The 19,031-nt window shown below is 41.7% G+C and overlaps 2 protein-coding genes across 8 annotated transcripts in view; both read left to right on the top strand.

The window, feature by feature from the left end:
* Window positions 1-5,564, top strand: part of Larp4 (La ribonucleoprotein 4) — a 174,167-nt gene extending 168,603 nt beyond the window's left edge. For all 5 annotated transcript variants that reach the window (XM_070040924.1, XM_070040921.1, XM_070040925.1 and 2 more), the window contains one exon: window positions 1,075-5,564. In XM_070040924.1, the coding sequence (XP_069897025.1) occupies window positions 1,075-1,413 (339 nt within the window). In that variant the 3' untranslated portion in view covers window positions 1,414-5,564. The remainder of the gene's footprint in view (window positions 1-1,074) is intronic.
* A 5,413-nt stretch (window positions 5,565-10,977) lies between these two features.
* Window positions 10,978-19,031, top strand: part of Dip2b (disco interacting protein 2 homolog B) — a 248,755-nt gene continuing 240,701 nt past the window's right edge. For all 3 annotated transcript variants that reach the window (XM_070040936.1, XM_070040944.1, XM_070040949.1), the window contains exon 1: window positions 10,978-11,203. In XM_070040936.1, the coding sequence (XP_069897037.1) occupies window positions 11,104-11,203 (100 nt within the window). In that variant the 5' untranslated portion in view covers window positions 10,978-11,103. The remainder of the gene's footprint in view (window positions 11,204-19,031) is intronic.

The following is a 19,031-nucleotide window of genomic DNA, read 5'->3' on the forward strand; positions in this document are numbered from 1 at the left end:
TAGAGTGCTTGCCTAGCATGCATGAAGCCCTGTTCAATTCCTCAGAACTATATAAACAGAAAAAGTCAGAAGTGGCTCTGTAGCTCAAGTGGTAGAGTGCTACCCTTGAGCAAAAGAAGCTCAGGGACAGTGCCCAGGTCCGGAGTTCAAGCCCCAGGACTGGCAAAAAATAGAAAAAAAAAAACAACTTAAGGTCATTAAGAAATGGGAAGTTGTAGTCCTGTTAAAGAGTTGAAGAAGTTGCTATTCACTTTTCTTTTTTTGGTTGCCTTTTTTCCCCTTCTGATTACATTTAAAGGAAATTATGGTAAATTTACCATTTGGGAGCTAGCATTAAAAAAACACTTAACCCTCTTAAAACCCTTTTACTACCCTCTTAATTTTTTCATTGCTGATCCTGGGGTTTTAATCTGGGGTTTCTTTTTTTTTTTTTAATTTTTTTAATATTATTTTATTTTATTTGAGAACATACTGTACAGAGGGGCTACAATTACATGGGCAGGATAATGCATACATTTCTTACCAAGCATTGCAGCCTCCTCCTTTGTTTACCCTTCACCTCCCTTCCCAGCCTCCCCCCTCCCCCCACCCAATTATACCCCCCTCCCCCCCTAATCTGGGGTTTCTTGTCCTGAGCTTTTGTCCTCAAGGCTTGTGATCTACCACTTGAGCCACAACTCCACTTATAGCTTTTTTTGGTACCTAATTGGATATAAGTCTCTTTCATTTCCTGGACAATTGGAACTCTATTCAGAAGATTGTTGCCTATGCTTGTGTCTTCAAGATTTTTTCCTGTGTCCTCTTAGTTTCAAAATTTCAGGCCTTAAATTAAGATCTTGGTACATGTTGAATTTTTGTGCAGAGGATCTAGTTGCAGTCTTCTAAAGTAGATATTCAGTTTTTTCAAAAACATGTCTTATTTTTTAATATATGTTTGTATTTTAATAATAGCATAGTTTGTAAAGTACTTTCCTTCTCCTAGAAGGTAACTTTTTGCTTTTCTTGTGGTTAAACTGACCCTGTTTTATACTTCAAAGAATATAAACTAAAAATTTCTTTCTTATCCCTTTAAAGGAACCCCGAAAGTTAAGTTATGCTGAAGTGTGCCAAAAGCCACCTAAAGAGCCATCTCCAGTTCTTGTACAGCCACTACGGGAACTTCGCTCTAATGTAGTATCTCCCACCAAAAATGAAGAGAATGGAGCCCCTGAGAAGTCGGTTGAGAAACCACATGAGAAATCAGAAGCAAGGGCTAGCAAAGATTATCCTGGATTCCGAGGCAATACCATTTCCAGGGGAGCAGCTGGAAAAATCAGGGAACAGAGACGCCAGTTTAGCCATAGGGCTATACCTCAGGGAGTGACTCGACGTAATGGCAAAGAGCAATATGTGCCACCCAGATCACCAAAGTAAAACAAGCAAACAAACAAACAAACAAAAAAACACAAAAAAACAACTATTCAGAAACTTTCTCTCTTCCCATTAAACTTGAGCCGTGGCTATATTGAACTGTTTGGAAGAGAGCAGGTAGCCAGGAAGGAAACTGAAAGTATGTCCTTAAATCATTATGGATTTTGGAATTGTGAGTAGTAGGATCCCAAAATTCATCTCTAAAGTGATTTTAAAATGCTGGAGGATTCCAATCAATATAAATATATATATATAAATACATATATATATATACTCATAGATAAAATATAATTTTCTATTTTTGTTTTGATTTTAATTTGCAGAGGTTCTTCTGCTTAGAATCAATTTTGAGGGTTCGGATTTAGCTTGGGGGAAACAAAAACATCCTTCAGTATAGGAGATGAGGGAGTGAGAGAAAATATTTTTTGAAGAAGCATTTCTGTAAAAATTAGAAATTACTTTTTTAAATCTATTTCAAGTTTGGCTTGGAGAATGCCATCTCTGAGTATATGGCCTTGTGTTGTAAAGCAGATCAGTGGCTGGGGTGACTGTTGTGGGTATGAGTGTGTACTAGAGTGATTTAAGCCAAATCTGTTGTCATGTTAGTAAATGATTTGAAACTGAATGTAATACTTGAGTAGATTTTTTTTTCTAGTTTGAAATTTAGTTTTTGAATTTACTAATACTACATTCAAAAAGCTGTTAAGCTGTGATTGTACTTGGAGATGTGACTACCAATCAGTTTGATACTCAAGAAAAGAATGGGGGTTATTTAAAAAATTGAAGGATTTCAGAGGCTTAAATTGCCTTGTGGGTTCCCCCCCCTTAAAATGGGAAACAAAAAGGTTTTGTTTCTTAATTTGTTACTCTTTATTCTTTGAGACTGCCTACCCCAAAGGCAATATAAGCATTCACCTACTGAATTGTATGTTTCTAGCTTTGACCAATTTAGTTGAACTTATAAGTGTTCTAAATTTCAGAATTGAGCATTGAAGTGTTTTACTCTTCTGTAGACTATTAGGTTCCAAGATGGTAGGGGCAGACTGACCTGCCAGTAATTTATTTTTGTTAGTGTTAAAGATGAAACAATGTAATTGATTTTTAAAATAAGTAGTATAGAAGAGGGAAAAAAAATTTAAAAGATTAACTTGGGGGGAGTTTTTTTTTTGTGTGTGTGTTTACAATGTATTTATCACCTTCCTTCCCTCTCTTCAAAAAAAAACAAAACAAAACACACACAGGAAGTCAAGAGACTTTTGAGATAAGGTGAGAAAGATGGTTGAAGAGAAATTAATGCATAATTCCTCGGTGAATAAAGTTGTAGCTGCCATATACTAAATAGGAAAGTTTACATGCTGGCATTTAGAAAAAGGCTAAAATATTAAAAACCATGTTGCATTAATCTATTTTAAGACATACCATGTTCAGAGTTCTATGTAGGTGGGGTTTTATTTTTTTGTTCTGTGGATAGTTTATAATAGTACAAACTGTCCGTTATGTTAGTGAGTTACATATGTACAAATTGCAACTGTTAATTGTGAACACTGGAAAGCACCATTGTGACATAGAGTAAACATCTTAGTAATATATTAAAATGAATGTAAATGGAGGTTAAAATTACATTACTGTGAAACTCATCTTCTAAGTTAAGTTTTTGAGATTTATATTAGTAAGTACCCTTAAGAGCTTTGAAAACACTGCACATATCTGTACAAGCCAGAATTGTTATGATTTCTTTGTAACTTATTCAGCTTAGCAATTGCTTTTCATTTGGTGAGTTGATAACATGGTATAATCACTCAGTTTGAAGCTATTCATTTCTACACACTTCTTAACAGTTATCTATTAGATTAAACAAACAATAAAACTACCTATACTAAAAGTTTAGAGAACTTTAGGCCCTTTAAAACAAATAATAATCATTGGTTACATCTGATAAAAAGTGCTTATTCTGGTTTACTTAGATAACATTGCGGTTGGTAGAAATGATTAACAGTGTTAACACCCTATGAATGCTTTGGATTTCAGAGAATAAACATTTTGTAAAAATGACTTGGTAAGGATTTATAAAGTTAATTATTGCACTTAAAATGGAGGTCACCCTTCTGAAAGATGTAGTATTGAATTACTTTTATGCTTGTTTGGCTTATTTATAGTCCACCAATTTTTAAAAATTTACAGGTTAGCTTTTTGTTTGTTTGTTTGTTTTTAAATAGTGCCGGAGATTGAACCCAGGGCCTTCCACATGGCTATGCAAATGCTCTACCACTGATCTGTACCCCCAATCCCTAAATGTTAATCGATACACAGAGTTTTTGAGGAAAGAAAATGTAATTCTTGCTTTTTCTCCAAAATGTCATTGACTGTAGAAATTTAAAGACATGATTTTTTTTTTCATAAAACTAATTTGCCTCTTCAAAATTAAGTAGTTCCCATTTGAAGGGATGTAAAGGGAGGAATAGTGTGTCTGTGTGTATGTGTGTGTGTGTATATATATGTAATATATATATTCACAGTATGTATTTAGCATTTATTTTATTGCAGCAGATTTAAGGTTTGTATCTAAGTGATGCCTGTGAGTTGTGTGAAACTTGGCTTATCCCAGCACTACTCTGATGTGGATGGGTGTTCATTGTAGTTCAGCTATTTATTGGTTCTTTAGAAGGAGGAATTTAAATATCAAAGTTGTCACTCTCACAGCTTAACATTTATTTGGCCTATTGGAGGCCAAAATATCTAAATGTGTGATATCTAAATGTGTGCTACAGTTTTCTGTCATAGTTCTGTGTGAAAGAGAGTAAAAGTCATACAAGTTCATAACCTTGCACTTCATAGCAAAGGTACTTAGAGACATTACAAAACCTGTCTCCATTTTCTGTCTTGGGAAATAAGGTTTTCATATTGTCTAAGGTCTGTCTGTAACCTAGGAAATCTCCATCTTACCAGATACAGACATTGGTATTTAAAGCAATCCATGTAAATTTCCTTTTTCAACTGGATTTTGGAAGATAAGACCTTTCAAGGCTAAGAGTTTGTTATCTTACATGCTCAATTTGCAAGTAATCAAATGGCATGCATATTTCTAATTTAATTTTGGTTCCTAAAGTTAAGGTAGCTTGAATATTGTTTCACATTCCTTTATCTCTTTAAATAACCTGCTTTTCTTTGTAAAAGGCTTAATAATGGGATGTTAGCATCTTCAGTGTAAGGGAGAATAATAACCCTGAAGCAAAATATTCAACACTTTCTCTAGTTTTATTAGTTATGGCCTTAAAAAAATTAAGTCTCTTGACCTAAATGTCCACTGGTTTTACTTTGACACAGTTAAACAACACTGGGGTTAAATCGCTCTGGTATTTGTTGGCAATATATATTAACCAGATTTTAAAAGTACCAATTTTGGTTTTTTTTATGCAAAAGGTAAAACTCAAAAAGGGCAGTGTAAATCCTTTTGAGGAGTTTTTATAAATTCTTGAATATAATATATGATGGATTTTTTTCTAATTTTTTATATTTCCTTACAGTTTGGTGGCCACTAACTTAACTTTAGGCTTTTTTGGCATATGCCGATATGGGTAGTCTGAGCTTTGAGGAAGACTCTTGGATATGTCAGTTTTCATTAGGTGAATTGAGGACATTTTAAGAAGTTGAATTTGTTTTCAGGTTGACAATAAATTCTCTTTTAAAATTTATCTGATTATTATATAACTTAATGTTTATTTTTGAAAGCTAAGAACTTTTTATGCATCTCTAAGTAGACAATTCAAAAAATTGCAACTCAGATGTCTACAAGCTTTATTAAATGGTTTTATTTTCAGTTTTACAGTAAAGAACACTGATTAGTGTGTACAAAGAAATGCCCACATCAGTGTTCCTTTTCTTTTGTTTTGTTTTTAAATCCTGATTCAGGTGTCCCTGAGTGACATATCTCAAGTGTTGGGGAGTGGGGTGTCAGAACTAGTTATCTGGCTTTCTATTTTGTCCATTGCTTAGGTTTGTCCTGTTGTCAAAACTGTCCCTCCCAAAAAATGTTGTGGCACATGCTCATGCATAAAATGTTAAAATGAGTACATCCTTATATTTGTATTTGTTTTCAACATTGCCAAGGTGCTATGGGAAATTAAAATAACAAAATTAGAAAAAATAAAATTATTAAAAAGCAAAACTGTTTTCCTTTTCTCTAGGTGTTATATGTCTAATGTCTTATCAGTAATTTTTTTCTCGTAGAGGTTGGTCATGGTACTTGAACTCTGGGGCCTGGGCACTGTCCCTGAGCTGAAGAGCTCAGGGTGAGCACTCTACCACTTGAGCCACAGCGCTACTTCTGGTTTTGTGGTGGTTAATTGGAGATAAGAGTCTCATGGGCTTTCCTGACCAGGCTGGCTTTGAATCTTGATCCTCATATCTCTACCTCCTGAGTAGCTAGGGTTACAGGTGTGAGCCACCAGCTGAAAATGCATTTTTTAATGGTAGAAATAAAAATTTAAAAATAGAGCCTAATTTAAATTACATTGTCTAATTGTCACAAATGTGTACTTCACTAAATTAGGATATTTAAAAATTTTTGTTAAGATTTACAAAGAGGTTAACATAAATCAGGTAAAATATGGTGTATTTATAAATATATAGTATATAAATTTAATGTGAGCAGTCAGTTTGATAATTTAGATAATTAACTATTGTCCTGTTAAACCTTAATCAAAAGGCTACTGTTTTTGAGCAGAATATTTCTCTTAATTACAGCTTTACAGGGGTTAAATGTTAACAAAGCCAATGAAGCAGGTGGATAATGGTCTAAACCAAATTGGTAATCTCACCTGTAGTCTTTTGAGTTGTATGAAAAATGAATGGATTTGTCAAGTTTTATCACAGAAACTCTATGTTTAACTACATTTCCTGTTAGAAAATATGAAGCTAAACCAGTTTTATTAGTTAAAACTACATACCTGGAAGTTTGAACTACTAGAGAATTGTGAGTTGTTAAACTATCAAGAGTGTCTTAGTTCTGAGAAACTGGGATGTCCCCACTTTCTATACTATTCTCCGGTACCTCTCACCATTTTTTCTGATCTTGTAGAAATGAGACAGTTATATACACTTGGAAGTTTCAGTTTTTCAATAGCTGTTCAATATATGGGGAGTTCTTTTCATAGTTTGTGTGCATGTGCCCATGGGTTGGTGTGCCTGCTCAGGCATGCTGGATGTTTAGTATTTGCTTTTTTTATGCCAATACTGAGGTTTGAATTCAGGGACTCCTGTTCTCAATGCCTTTCTTCTCAAGCAGGGGTTCCTACCACTTGAGCCACACCTCCACTAGTTTTTGGCTAGTTAATTGTAGATAAGAGTCACTTTTCTTTCCAGGCTGACTTCGAACTATACTCCTCGGATCTCAGCCTCCTGAGTAGCTACCATTACAGGCATGAGCCACTGGTACCTGGCCAGAAATAGCTTTTAAAAATAATAAATGTTTCAGCCAGGTACTGGTGGCTCACACCTGTTATCCTAGCTATTCAGGAGGTTGCTATCTGAAAATAGCAGTTCAAAGCCAGCAGGGCAGAAAAGTCTCTGAGACTTTTTTTTTTTTGGGTCAGTCATGGGGTTTGAACTCTTGGCCCGGGTGCTGTCCTCAGCTCTTCAGCTCAAGGCTAGAGCTCTACCACTTGAGCCACAGTGCCACTCCCTGCTTTTTCTGCTTATGTGTTGCTGAGGAATTGAACCCAGGGCCTCAGGTATACAAGGCAAGCACTCTGTCACTGAGCGAGCGACCTTCCCAGCCCCTAGATTGGGGTTTGAATTCAGCACCTGGGCACTGTCCCTGAGCTTCTTTTGTTCAAGGGTAGTACTCTACAACTTGAGCTACAGTGCCACTCTGCCCTTTTCTGTTTATGTGGTACTGAGGAATCAAATCCAGGGCTTCATGCATGCTAGGCAAAGCACTCTACCACTGAGCTACATTCTCAACCAAGCAATGCCCACCCCTCCAATAAACTACTCAGAAAAAGTGGGAAGTTATATATGGTGTTATGACTCAAGTAGTAATGCACTAGCTTTGAGCACAAAGAGGCTCAGAGGCTTGAACCCCAAGATGGGCAAGAAATAAACATTTCAGAGAATAAAGGAAAGGGAAAACTTATTCAGCTAATTTTTAAGAGGCAAGTATAATCTCTATGCCAAAGCAGAAACAGGAAAAACAAAATGATGAGCTAATGTAATTTATGAACATAGTTTCTAATCCTAATTTTCAAACTGCAAGTCATTAAAATTTTAAAGTCTTGCTGGGTGCTGGTGGTTCACACCTGTAATCCTAGGTCCTCAGGAGGCTGAGATCTGAGGATCATGGTTCTAAGCTAGCCCAGGCAGCAAAGTTTGTGAGACTTCAATAAATAAACCACCAGAAAACCGGAAGTGGCACTGTGGCTCAAGTGGTAGAGGGCTGACCTTAAACTGTTTGAAGCCAGCCCAGAGAGACAAATCAGTTAGACTTTATTTCCAGTTAAACACAAAGTTGGAAGTGGCCAGGTGCTGGTATCTCATGTCTATAATCCTACCTATTTCAGGAACTGAAACCTGAGGATCGAAGTTCAAAGGCAGCCCAGGCAGGAAAGTCCATGAGACTCATCTCCAGTTAAGCACCAGAAAACCAGAACTGGAACTGTGGCTCAAAGTGGTAGAGCTCTAGCCTTGAACGAAAAAGCCAAGTTAGGGGAGAGTGAAAGGCCTTGAGTTGAAGCCCCAGTGGTGGCAAATTAACATAAAAATGAATTTAGCCAGGCACCATTGACCTACAATTGTAATCTTGAACTACTCAGGAGGGTGAGATTTGAGGACCAAGGTTCAAAGTCAGCTCAGGAAGCAAAGTCCACAAGACACCCCCCCTCCCCCCCCCCCCCCCGCCCCACCAGTCCTGGGCCTTGAATTCAGGGCTGGGGCACTGTCCCTGAGCTTCTTTGGCTCAAGGCTAACAATCTATCACTTGGGCCACAGCACCACTTCTGGCTTTTTCTGTTTATGTGGTATAGAATTGAACCCAGGGCTTCATGCATGCAAGGCAAGCACCCACCCCCAAAAAGCCACAAGTTGGGACTGGGAAGGTGGCTCAGTGGTAGAGCGCTTGCCTTGCATGCATGAGGCCCTGGGTTCGATTCCTCAGAACCACATAAGCAGAAAAAGCCAGAAGTGGCGCTGTGGCTCAAGTGGTAGAGTGCTTGCCTTGAGCTGAAGAGCTGAGGCACAGCTCCCAGGCCCAGAATTCAGGCCCACGACCACCACCAACAACAAAAAAGCCACAAGTGGACCTGTGGTAAATCCCTAACCTTGAGCACAAAAGCTCAGGGACAGTACCCAAGCTCTGAGTTCAAGGAGCAGCAACAAACAAAATATTGGGCTGGACATGGTAATGGTACATTCCTGTTAAGCCCTTGGGAGGCTAAGCCAGGAGAATAAGTTTGAAACTAGCCTGGGTTACAGCATGAGATGCTATCTCAAACAACAACAAAACCTAAATCATAATGAAGCCTAAACATATCCCTGTGATGACTGGATGCTGTTAGTACCAGCATTAAACAAACAAAAAAAACACAAAACAATTGAGCATAGTGGTGCATACCACATGTGTATTTCCAGCTCTCAGGAGAATCATGAGTTTGAGGTCAGCCTAGGTTTTATAATGTCTCAAACCGAATTGGCTGGGCTGGGAATGTGGCTTAGTGGTAGAGTGCTTGCCTAGCATGCATGAAGCCCTGGGTTTGAGGTGGTGCTGTGGATCTGCTGGTCTTGAGCAAAAGAAGCTCAGGGACAATGCCCAGGTCCTGAGTTCAAGTCCCAGGACTAGCAAAATAACCCCAAATCAACCAAAGGATCTATGTATGTTCTCATAGAACCTCCTTACATTTTCCCTCCCTCCCTTCTCTCTCTTTGTCTCTGTCTCTATCTCTGTCTCTGTCTCTGTCTCTGTCTCTGTCTCTCTCTCTTTGTATTGGTACTGGTGCTTGAGCTCAGGGCCTGAGCACTGTCCCTGAGCTCAAGGCTAGCTCTCTACCATTTGAGCCACAGTTCCACTTTTGTTTTATTGGTGGTTAATTGGAGATCAGTCTTACTGACTTTTCCTGTTGGGACTGATTGGCTTGGAACAGAGATCCTTAGATCTTCACCTCTTGGGTAGTTAGGATTACAGGCTTGAGCCATTAGTACCGTGCACAATTTCCTTTAAAAGGAAATTTGAAAATCCACCCTACAATTTGTACTGATGTCACATTCCCCCTCCTTTTTTTTTTTCCAAGTGGAAATACTTTTTACAAAGATTAAAAAAAAAAAATTCCAGGGAAGGGAGGTGAAGGGTAAACAAAGGAGGAGGCTGCAATGCTTGGTAAGAAATGTATGCATTATCCTGCCCATGTAATTGTAGCCCCTCTGTACAGTATGTTCTCAAATAAAATAAAATAAAATTAAAAAAAAAATTCCAGCTGAGTGCCGGTAGGTAGCTCATTCCTTAAACCCCAGCACTGCTAAAAAAAAAAGAGAGAGAGAGAGAGGGAGCTGGGCACCGGTGGCTCACGCCTGTAACCCTAGCTACTCAGGTGGCTGTGATCTGAGGATTGCTGTTCAAAGACAGGCTGGGCAGTCAGTGAGACTCTTATCTCCAATGAACCGCCAGAAAACCGGAAGTGGTGCTGTGGCTCACAGTGGTAGTGCGCTAGCCTGGAGCTGAAGAGCTGAGGAACGGACAGTGCTCAGAGACTAAATGACAATGTAAAAACAGGCTCCGTTGTTCCCAGAGGGTCCACTCATGCTTGCAGGCACTTTATATTAAAAGGTTAACATTTTGGAAGATCAAGCTATATACTGGGGGGAGGGGGGATCAAAAGAAAAGACTTAAGTTCTCCTTCTCTAAAACTATTAGAAGTTTAAAAAGGAAGATGCAGGTTTCCCTCTCCTCTGTCTTAAAAGCTAGAACAGAAGCAGCGATTTTGGCGGAAGGAATCCAGAGATTCCTGTGAACAGGTTCCTTTTTTTTTTTTTTTTTTTTTTTTTTGCCAGTCCTGGGGCTTGAACTCAGGGACTGGGTGCTGTCCCTGAGCTTCTTTTGCTCAAGGCTAGTGCTCTACCACTTGAGCCGCAGTGCCATTTCCGGCTTTTCCTGTGGAATCAAACCCAGGGCTTCACGTAGGCAATGCAAGCATTGTACCACTAAGCCACATTCCCAGTCCCTATGATCAGGTTCTTATAAATGGGGTAGGTATCCATTAAGGGTAAAAGGTGAGGGAGAGCAAAACAAAGGTATACTTTACCAAGTGAGAAGACTGGGGAAAGTAAGCCCAAAGCCCCCAGAAAACTACGTTCATAAAAGATAATGGTTTTGTGTTGTAGGGGTAGCACACCCAATGGTCCACACCAGGAGCCCAGAGTTTAGCAGAGGACTCGGTCCCGTCGCTACCAGACATGGCCTACAGAGGGCGCCGTAAGCCCGCGCGTCCTTTGCATTCCTGGGCGGGGCGTCTTTCGGGCCTGGGGGCGGGACCTCGCGTGTCACGTGACGCGCGCTCATGGCGGCGGCGGCGGCAGCAGCACCGCTGGCGGCGCTCGGCGGCCAAAGCCGGATCCTGTAGCCCGGGTGTGGGCCCGCGTCAGTCTGTCCCTCCTGCGGCCCCCTCTGCCCCCTCTCTCGTCTTCCGGAGTGCGGCTGGCGGAGCCGGGATGGCGGAGCGAGGCCTGGAGCCGTCGCCGGCCGCGGTGGCCGCGCTGCCGCCCGAAGTGCGGGCGCAGCTGGCGGAGCTGGAGCTGGAGCTCTCGGAGGGTAGGCGCGGGGCGGGGAGTGGGCGCCGGCCTGCGGGGTCGAGGGATCCCGGGGTTCCCGGGAAGGGGTGGTGGTGGTGGTGGTGGTGGCCGGGGCAGCTCCGCGCCGGGTCGTAGCCGCCCAGCCGCCGGGGCGCGGGCGCCTGAGGTACGGCCTGGCTGTCTGGGCACCGTCCTCTGTCCCCCGCGCCGAGGGTTTCCCGTGGCCTCATTGTTTTCCCTCGGAGGGGGTTAACCAGGCTTGGGGGGGGGGAGGTCGGCCCTGGGTTGCTGGTGCACTGGCTGCCCCCCCCCCCCCCCCCAGCCCGAGACAAAGCTGCGCCCTCCGGCTTCTGCCCGGGCGTCTGAGCAAAAGGGGTGACTGTGAGGAGAGCGGCTGACACCTGGCTCCTTCGCCTGTTTTTTTTCTTTTCCTTTCTTTTTTTCCTGGAGGGCCCCACGTCTAGATCCAGCCTCCTCTTCTCCCCTCAGAGAGAGAGAGGGGGCACCCAGAAAAGCCGCAGCAGCATTTCCTCCTTATAACAATGCGAGGTGCCTCGTCGGTGACAGGAGTGGGGGAGCCGTGAAGGCTCCTGGGGAAGTCGGAAACGGTGGCCCTAACCCACCGACACTACCTTTGTGATCAAGGTTTTTTTTTTTTTTCCTGGTGCCTTCGTTCTGGCTTCATTTTCTGCGTCCGATCACCTTTTGGAGTCTTTTGAAGGGGGTGGGGGGAGTGGAGGGAGAGTCCTCTCGGTTACAAGCAAATCCTGGCCGGGCACCCCGTTTCTCTTGACAATGGATTGGTATAGGGAGAATCCATCCCTCCCCCCCCCCCCCCGCCCCCAGCCCTCATTACAGGAATGGAATAAATCAAGCCACTATTATTAGAAAAGTGCCTTGGACAACAATGAAAGAAACACAGTGCTCGTTGTGTGCATGTGATCATGCTTGTTGTGCAGTTGTGATCAGTTCTCTGTAAAGTTCCTGTTTTTGTCACAGGCCGCCTCTGAGACAAAAGTAGCATTTTCTCCAGGCTTCATATCAGTACTTTGGTGTTATACCCAGAGTTACATATTCTGGAGTCCTTTGCCAAAAGCCCTCTTCAACTTTATTCAAGTGGATTAAAACAGTTGATTGGAGAAAAAGAATGTGACAAGTTCCCAGGAAAGTTCTGACTTTTTGTTTACTTATCAAGGTCTTGTGGGGTTTTCCTCTCTCCTTTCAAAGAGTCTTCATGCAGTGAAAAAACAGAAGTAGATTTCAGTGTTCTAAATCCGTTCAGGCATTGAAGGAAATAATTATTTTTAATAACCCTTTTAGGCTTTCCCAATTTATGGAGATGCTGCTTTTGCCTGCACTTAATTACTAGCATATTATTTTTCAATTAATCATTTGGGAAGTGTTTAGGAAGATAGGAATCCTTTGGGTTTGTCTGCCCAGTAATACTTTTGATTGAATTATTTACTTAGGAGGACCTAGTTGAAGTAGACTTGAATGGCTGAGCTTTAATTGGTTAAAATTAAATTTCTCTAATAAGTTTTCTTCTCTCAAATTGAAGGGCTTTTGGACTGCTGTACATTAAATCTGCATTGTCATTAAATCTGTGATTACTTTCATTCAAATCTTTACAACACTTTTATTTTGTAGTAACAAATCAACTAGCTTTCATTAGCCTGACGGAGCGAGGTTTGCCTGAATGTTTGCATCAGAGGGAGATTAAAAATAGAAGTTGATTGCTTTCACATGGAAAGGGAAATCCTGGGAGCTCCTTATTCTTGGTGCGTGTCTGCTTCCAGCTGATTATTGTTTACAGCTCTGGGTATTTCTAGACATCTCTAGAAGCATTCTGAGAAACTATTTCTAGGACCCACTACTGATTAGCTCACCTTCTTTGCACCAGAAAGGTGTGAAACTCCTACAAACTGTTACTGCCACGGCTTAAACATTTTAAGGACAAGTGCATGGTTGTATTCCTGGGCAGGATTCTTTTGGTTGGCACATGACTTAGATTAAATTTGTTTCTTATGGATCTGTACTTTGCAATTGTGTATTTTATTTCTTCTAGTTTTGGAAAAAAATACAGTTGAACCTACAGTGTCAGCATATTGGCCATCTGTCTTTTCTCTTGCTTAAAGTACAGAGATGTTGAGACGTAGGAAGATATTAGGAATTCACATGAAGTTAAAACAATCCATCAGCCTCAAATCTGTAGTGTTATTTGTGACATCTGTAGCATATTTTAAACAAACATTTTTGACATTTTCTCCATAATTACTGCTCAGAAAAAGTGCTTTGCTAAAAAAAAAAAAAAGAGATGTTTGCCCTTGTGTTTATCATGCCTCGCTGGCATTGGTGTATTTTTCTATTCATTTTTTTTAAAGGCTCAGGCTCATCAGGCTAGTTTGAGCCTTATACTGTTAAATAATTGTGTGTGTGTATGTGTATGTGTATGTGTATGTGTATGCTTGTATTTCTTTGCTGCAAGCTTTGGTCATAGATCAGCCAACTCTGTGCTGAAATGCAGGTCCGTGCTTCCTCTAGGCTGTTTGCCGCAGAGAGCGTCTGCAGAGCCTTGTGATGTGTCTGGTTCCTCAGGCAAATCACCAGGCAAGTCACCTGGGGGTTAAAACCTGCAGTAAAAAGAACAGCCTGACACTGTCTGGAACATCATCTGGTAATTGAGTTTATACATAATCACAAGGTTTTCAACTCATGAGTTGAACAGATAGGTTTCTGCATGCAGTATTATGATTCAATGTTTTGATGTTCTGTATGTATTATATTGTTATATATTGGACAATCTCTCATTTACATCACATATATAGTCAAGTATGTTGGCATAGGGATAACACTTGTGAGGATTATTTGTTCAAATCTGTTCAGTAATTCAGTAATGGTTTGAGTAATGGTTTTCTTATATCTTGTCATTCAAGTTCTACTGAGCTTTGCCATTAAGTAGTGTACGTATTAATTACTCCTTCCCCACCCCTGTTGGTTTAACAGGAAAAACTTGGACTTAGAAAGGTTAAATATTTTGTCTAAAGTTTGCGCATCTAATAAGTGCTAGTTTGCGCATCTAATAAGTGCTAGTTGTAAAGTATGATTTAAATATCTGAGCTGTAGTATACAAGGTATTAACTAATTTTTTTTCTGCTCTAAGGAAATGCTATATATCACAGTTCTGAATAGTCCTATTGATTCACTTAACAATATCCATCATGCTTGCATGCAGTGTTTTGTTTTATTTCTCTGAGGTAGGGTCTTGCTATGTAGTTCAGGCTGGGCTGAATTTGTAATCCTTCTGCCTCAGTCCTTCCTGTGTAAAGTTCAGCTGACATATATTTTGTAGCTACTCTATACAAGGAATACAGAGAAAGCAGAGTACCATGTCAGCTTTTGGGGAACTCTGAGCCTGTAATGAAATCACCTTAAGAACATTTTTTTCTTTAAAAAAAAATCACTTTAAAATATCAACAAAACAGGTGCTGGGAATGTGGCTTAGTTGTAAAGTCCTTACCTAGCATGCATGAAGCCCTGCATTTGATTCCTCAGTACCACATAAACAGAAAAAGCCAGAAGTGGTGCTGTGGCTCAAGTGGTAGAGAGCACTTGTCTTGAGCTGAAGAGCTGAGGGCCAGCACCCAGGTCCAGAGTTGAAGCCCCACAACTGACCAAGGGAAGAAAAAAAAAAGCAGCTCAGGGTCAGTGCCTAGGCTGGCAAAATTAAATAAATAAATAAATAAAGCAACCAAAAAAAACAAAACAAGGCTCAGACTACTGTGGAACCATGTACAAGGCTGCCTTCTAAGAAAAGAGGAAGCTATTCACTTTGTTGTGAAAAAGGAACAGCAGAGAACTATAAATATAAGCTCAGATTGCATGGTTAGTAGAGAGGGCTGTGATTTAGCCTGTGCAGTTCAGACATAGTGTGAAGAGAGGAAGGATGTTAATTCTACACTTGTGTTGCATTTCGGAAGAAGCTCTAAGAAGCTCCATCCTTTGCATAGTCCAAAGATGATAACTGGAAAGATATTTCAGATAAAGTAACACTTACCAGAAGGGATCTTCCCCTTCTTGTTGGAACACTTCTCTGAGCACAAACAACAAGCATAGTCACAGCCTCCCTTTCTCTGCATGTTTCATTCTGTATTTCTCTGGTTGTGGGTGTAGGAGGAGTACTGGGTTTGAACTCAGGGCCTTGGCTTGCTAGGCAGTGTTCTACCACTTGAAACACACCCTACCCTCTCTGATTGGTCTACCTTGAGGGACAAGAGAAGACTACTTCCTAGCAGTGATAAGGGATTTTCTTTGGGAGTGGGGAAAAGGTAGGAGTTTTGAAGAGAAGAAAAGGCACTAGTAGATGGTTGGCGATTAGATTTAAGTCAACGGAAAACCTGTAAACCCCTTCTTTATAATGGAAATCATGATCACTTCTGCCTAAATATATAGCTTAATTATGGCTTTGTACAGGTATGATACCTGATGTCAGGGTATTAAGGAAAGTTGGAATGTAGATTTATTTAGCTGCCTGCTAAGCAAGCCCGTTATTAGTAAATTATACTCTTAGTCCTGTTGTTTTTTTTTCTTTTCCCCTTGGTTATGGGGCTTGAACTCTGTGCCTGGACACTGCTCTCAGCTCTTCAGCTCAAGGTGAGCGCTCTACCACTTGACCCACAGCACCAATTCTGGTTTTCTGGTGGTTTATGAGAGATAAGAGTTTGACAGACTTTCCTGCCCAGGCTGGCTTTGAACCTCGATTCTCAGATCTCAGCCTCCTGAGTAGCTAGGATTACAGGTGTGAGCCACCAGCACCCCGCCACCCTGTAGAGTTTTATAATTAATTAGTTAATTACATTTTTTTGCCAGTCCTAGGGCTTGAACTCAGGGTCTGGGTGCTGTCCCTTAGCTTTTCTGCTCAAGAGACTCTACCACTCTACCACTTGAGCCACAGTTCTACCTCTGGCTTTTTGGTGGTTAATGGAGGTGTGAGTCTCACAGACATTCCTGCCCAGGCTGGCTTCAAATTATGATCTCAGATCTCACCTCCTGATTGTAGGCATGAGCCACCAGCCCCTCGCATATTGATTTTTAAATAACCAGAAGGGCTAGGAAGGTGGCTCAGTGGTAGAGTCCTTTTCTTGCATGCTTGAGGCCCTGAGTTCGATTCCTCAGCACCACATAAGCAGAAAAAGCGGGAAGTGGCGCTGTGGCTCAAGTTGTAGAGCACTAGCCTTGAGCTGAAGAGCTGAAGACAGTGCCCAAGCCCAGAATTCAGGCCCCAGGACCGACCAAAACAAAAAACCAGAAAATGGGCGCTTCCTTTCTTTCTGTCTTTCTATCTTTCTATCTCTCTCTCTCTGTCTCTGTCTCTCTCTTTCTCTCCTTCCTTTCCTTTCCTTTCCTCTTTCCTTCCCTTTCCCTTTTCCCCTTTCCCTTTTCCCCTTCTCTTTCCCTTCCCCCTTCCCCCTTCCCCCTTCCCTTCCCTTCCCCTCCCCTCCCCTCCCTTCCCTTCCCTTCCCTTCCCTTCCCTTCCCTTCCCTTCCCTTCCCTTCCCTTCCCTTCCCTTCCCTTCCCTTCCCTTCCCTTCCCTTCCCTTCCCTTCCCTTCCCTTCCTTTTCCTTTTCCTTTTCCTTTTCCTTTTCCTTTTCCTTTCCTTTCCTTTCCCTTTCCCTTTCCCTTCCCCTTCCCCTTCCCTTCCCTTCCCTTCCCCTTCCCTTTCCCCTTCCCTTCCCCTTCCCCTTCCCCTCCCCCTCCTCCTCCCCCTCCTCCTCCCCCTCTCCCCTTCCTCTACCCCCTCCCCCTCCTCCTCCTCCTTCCCCTCTTCCCTTCCTCTACCCCCTCCTCCTTCCCCTTCCCTTTCCTTTCCTTTCCTGTTGGTCTGGGCACTGTCCCTGGGTTCTTCAGCTCAAGGTGAGCCACAGCACCACTTCTGTTTTTCTGGTGGTCTATTGGAGGTTAGAGTTTCACAGACTTTCCTGCCCGGGCTGGCTTTGAACCTCAATCCTCAGATCTCAGCCTCCTTAGTAGCTAGGATTACAGGCGTGAGCCAGTAATGCCCAGCTAAAAAACTTGCTAAATTCCTAAATTCCTGAGCCACTTTCCCAGCCCCTGTATAATGATTTTTTTGAAGCCCAAACAGATTGTGACTATAAAAACAATATTAGGGGCTGGGAAGGTGGCTCAGTGGTAGAGCGCTTGCCTTGCATGCCTGAGGCCCTGGGTTCAATTCCTCAGCACCACATAAGCAAAAAGAAAAAAGCCGGAAGTGGCGCTGTGGCTCTAGTGGTAGAGCGCTAGCCTTGAGCTGAAGAACTGAGGGACAGCGTCAGGGCCCAGAGTTCAGGCCCCATGACTGGACCCCCCCCCCAAAAAACAAAAACAAACAACAACAACAACAACAACAAAAACAAAATTAGAGCAGCTGGGCACTGGTGGCTCATATCTGTAATTCTAGCTACTCAGGAGGCTGAGATCTGAGGATTGTGGTTCAGTGCCAACCTGGGCAGGAAAGTCTGTGAGACTCTTATTTACAATTAACCACCAGAAAACCAGAAGTGTCACTGTAGTGGTAGAGGTTAGCCTTCAGGTCAAGAACAGCACTCAAGCCCTGAGTTCAAGCCCCACAACTGGCCAATAAATAAATAAATGTGAGATTTGGTTGTAACTGTTAGAGTCAGGATGACTATAAGCTGGATGGTTCAAGAAGAGAAGTGACAGATTCATGGAAGCGTGGTTCACTCTACTAAAAAGAATAACACTTGTTTTCACATCTTGGTTCTGGTGTATGTATTTCAAAAAACGAATATTGTTTTGATACTCACACAGCACTGAGCTGGGTTTTTCATAAGATAAATCATTAACCTGTCACTTTTGGCTCAGCCTTTGGTTACTGCTTTCTTTCCTGGCCTCTGTAAAACCTAGTACCTATGGATCGAAAGTTCAGGTGATTGGCTAAAAGGTTCCACACCCTCTATTGGTGTTGTAATGATTACAGTTCTCTCTCAAGTGACTAATTTGGGAATATACTTTGAAATACTTGTTCCTTGCCTATACATTTTTTTGTTTGTTTTTGTTCCAGTCCTGTTTTCTGTTTATGTGGTACTAAGGAATTGAACCCAGAGCTTCATGCAAGCACTCTACCACTAAGCCACATTCCCAGCCCTCCTATACAATTTTTTTTTTTTTTTTTTTTTGCTCGTCTTGGCACTTGAACTCAGAGCCTGGGCACTGTTCCTGAGCTGCTTTTTGCTCAAGGTAGCACTCTACCATTTGAGCCATAGTGCCACTTCCTGCCTTTTCTTTATTGGAGATAAGAATCTTGTAGACTTTTCTACCATGTTTGCTTTGAACTATGATCCTTAGACCTCAGCCTCCTGAGTAGTTAGGATTACAGGCCTGAGACACCAGTGCCCAGCAGAACTACTTTTCATACCCTTCACCTGTCCATTGTGCTCTCCTTGCCTTAAACCTTATAGTACTTTTCACTTACATCATTTTGCCAAAGACATTTTTTTCTGATTACTTGAATTGGTTTTTTATTTAATGTAAACTTCTACAAAGATTATATATTTATATACATACATACATATATATATATATATATTTTTTTTTTTTGGTCATAGGAATTGAACTCTGGGCCTGGGCACTGTCTGTTAGCTCTTCACACCAGGGTAGCATTGTACCACTTGAGCCACAGTGCCACTTCCAGTTTTCTGGTGGTTTACTGGAGATAAGAGTCTCACGGATTTTCCTGCCCGGGGTGGCTTTGAACTGTGATCCACAGATCTTAGCCTCCTGAGTAGCCACGATTACAGGCACGAGCCACTGATGCCCAGCAATATTTTCTT

The sequence above is a fragment of the Dipodomys merriami genome, unplaced genomic scaffold, assembly GCF_024711535.1.
Source record: "Dipodomys merriami isolate MVZ:Mamm:240054 unplaced genomic scaffold, mDipMer1.0.p SCAF_10, whole genome shotgun sequence".
Classification (NCBI taxonomy): domain Eukaryota; kingdom Metazoa; phylum Chordata; class Mammalia; order Rodentia; family Heteromyidae; genus Dipodomys; species Dipodomys merriami.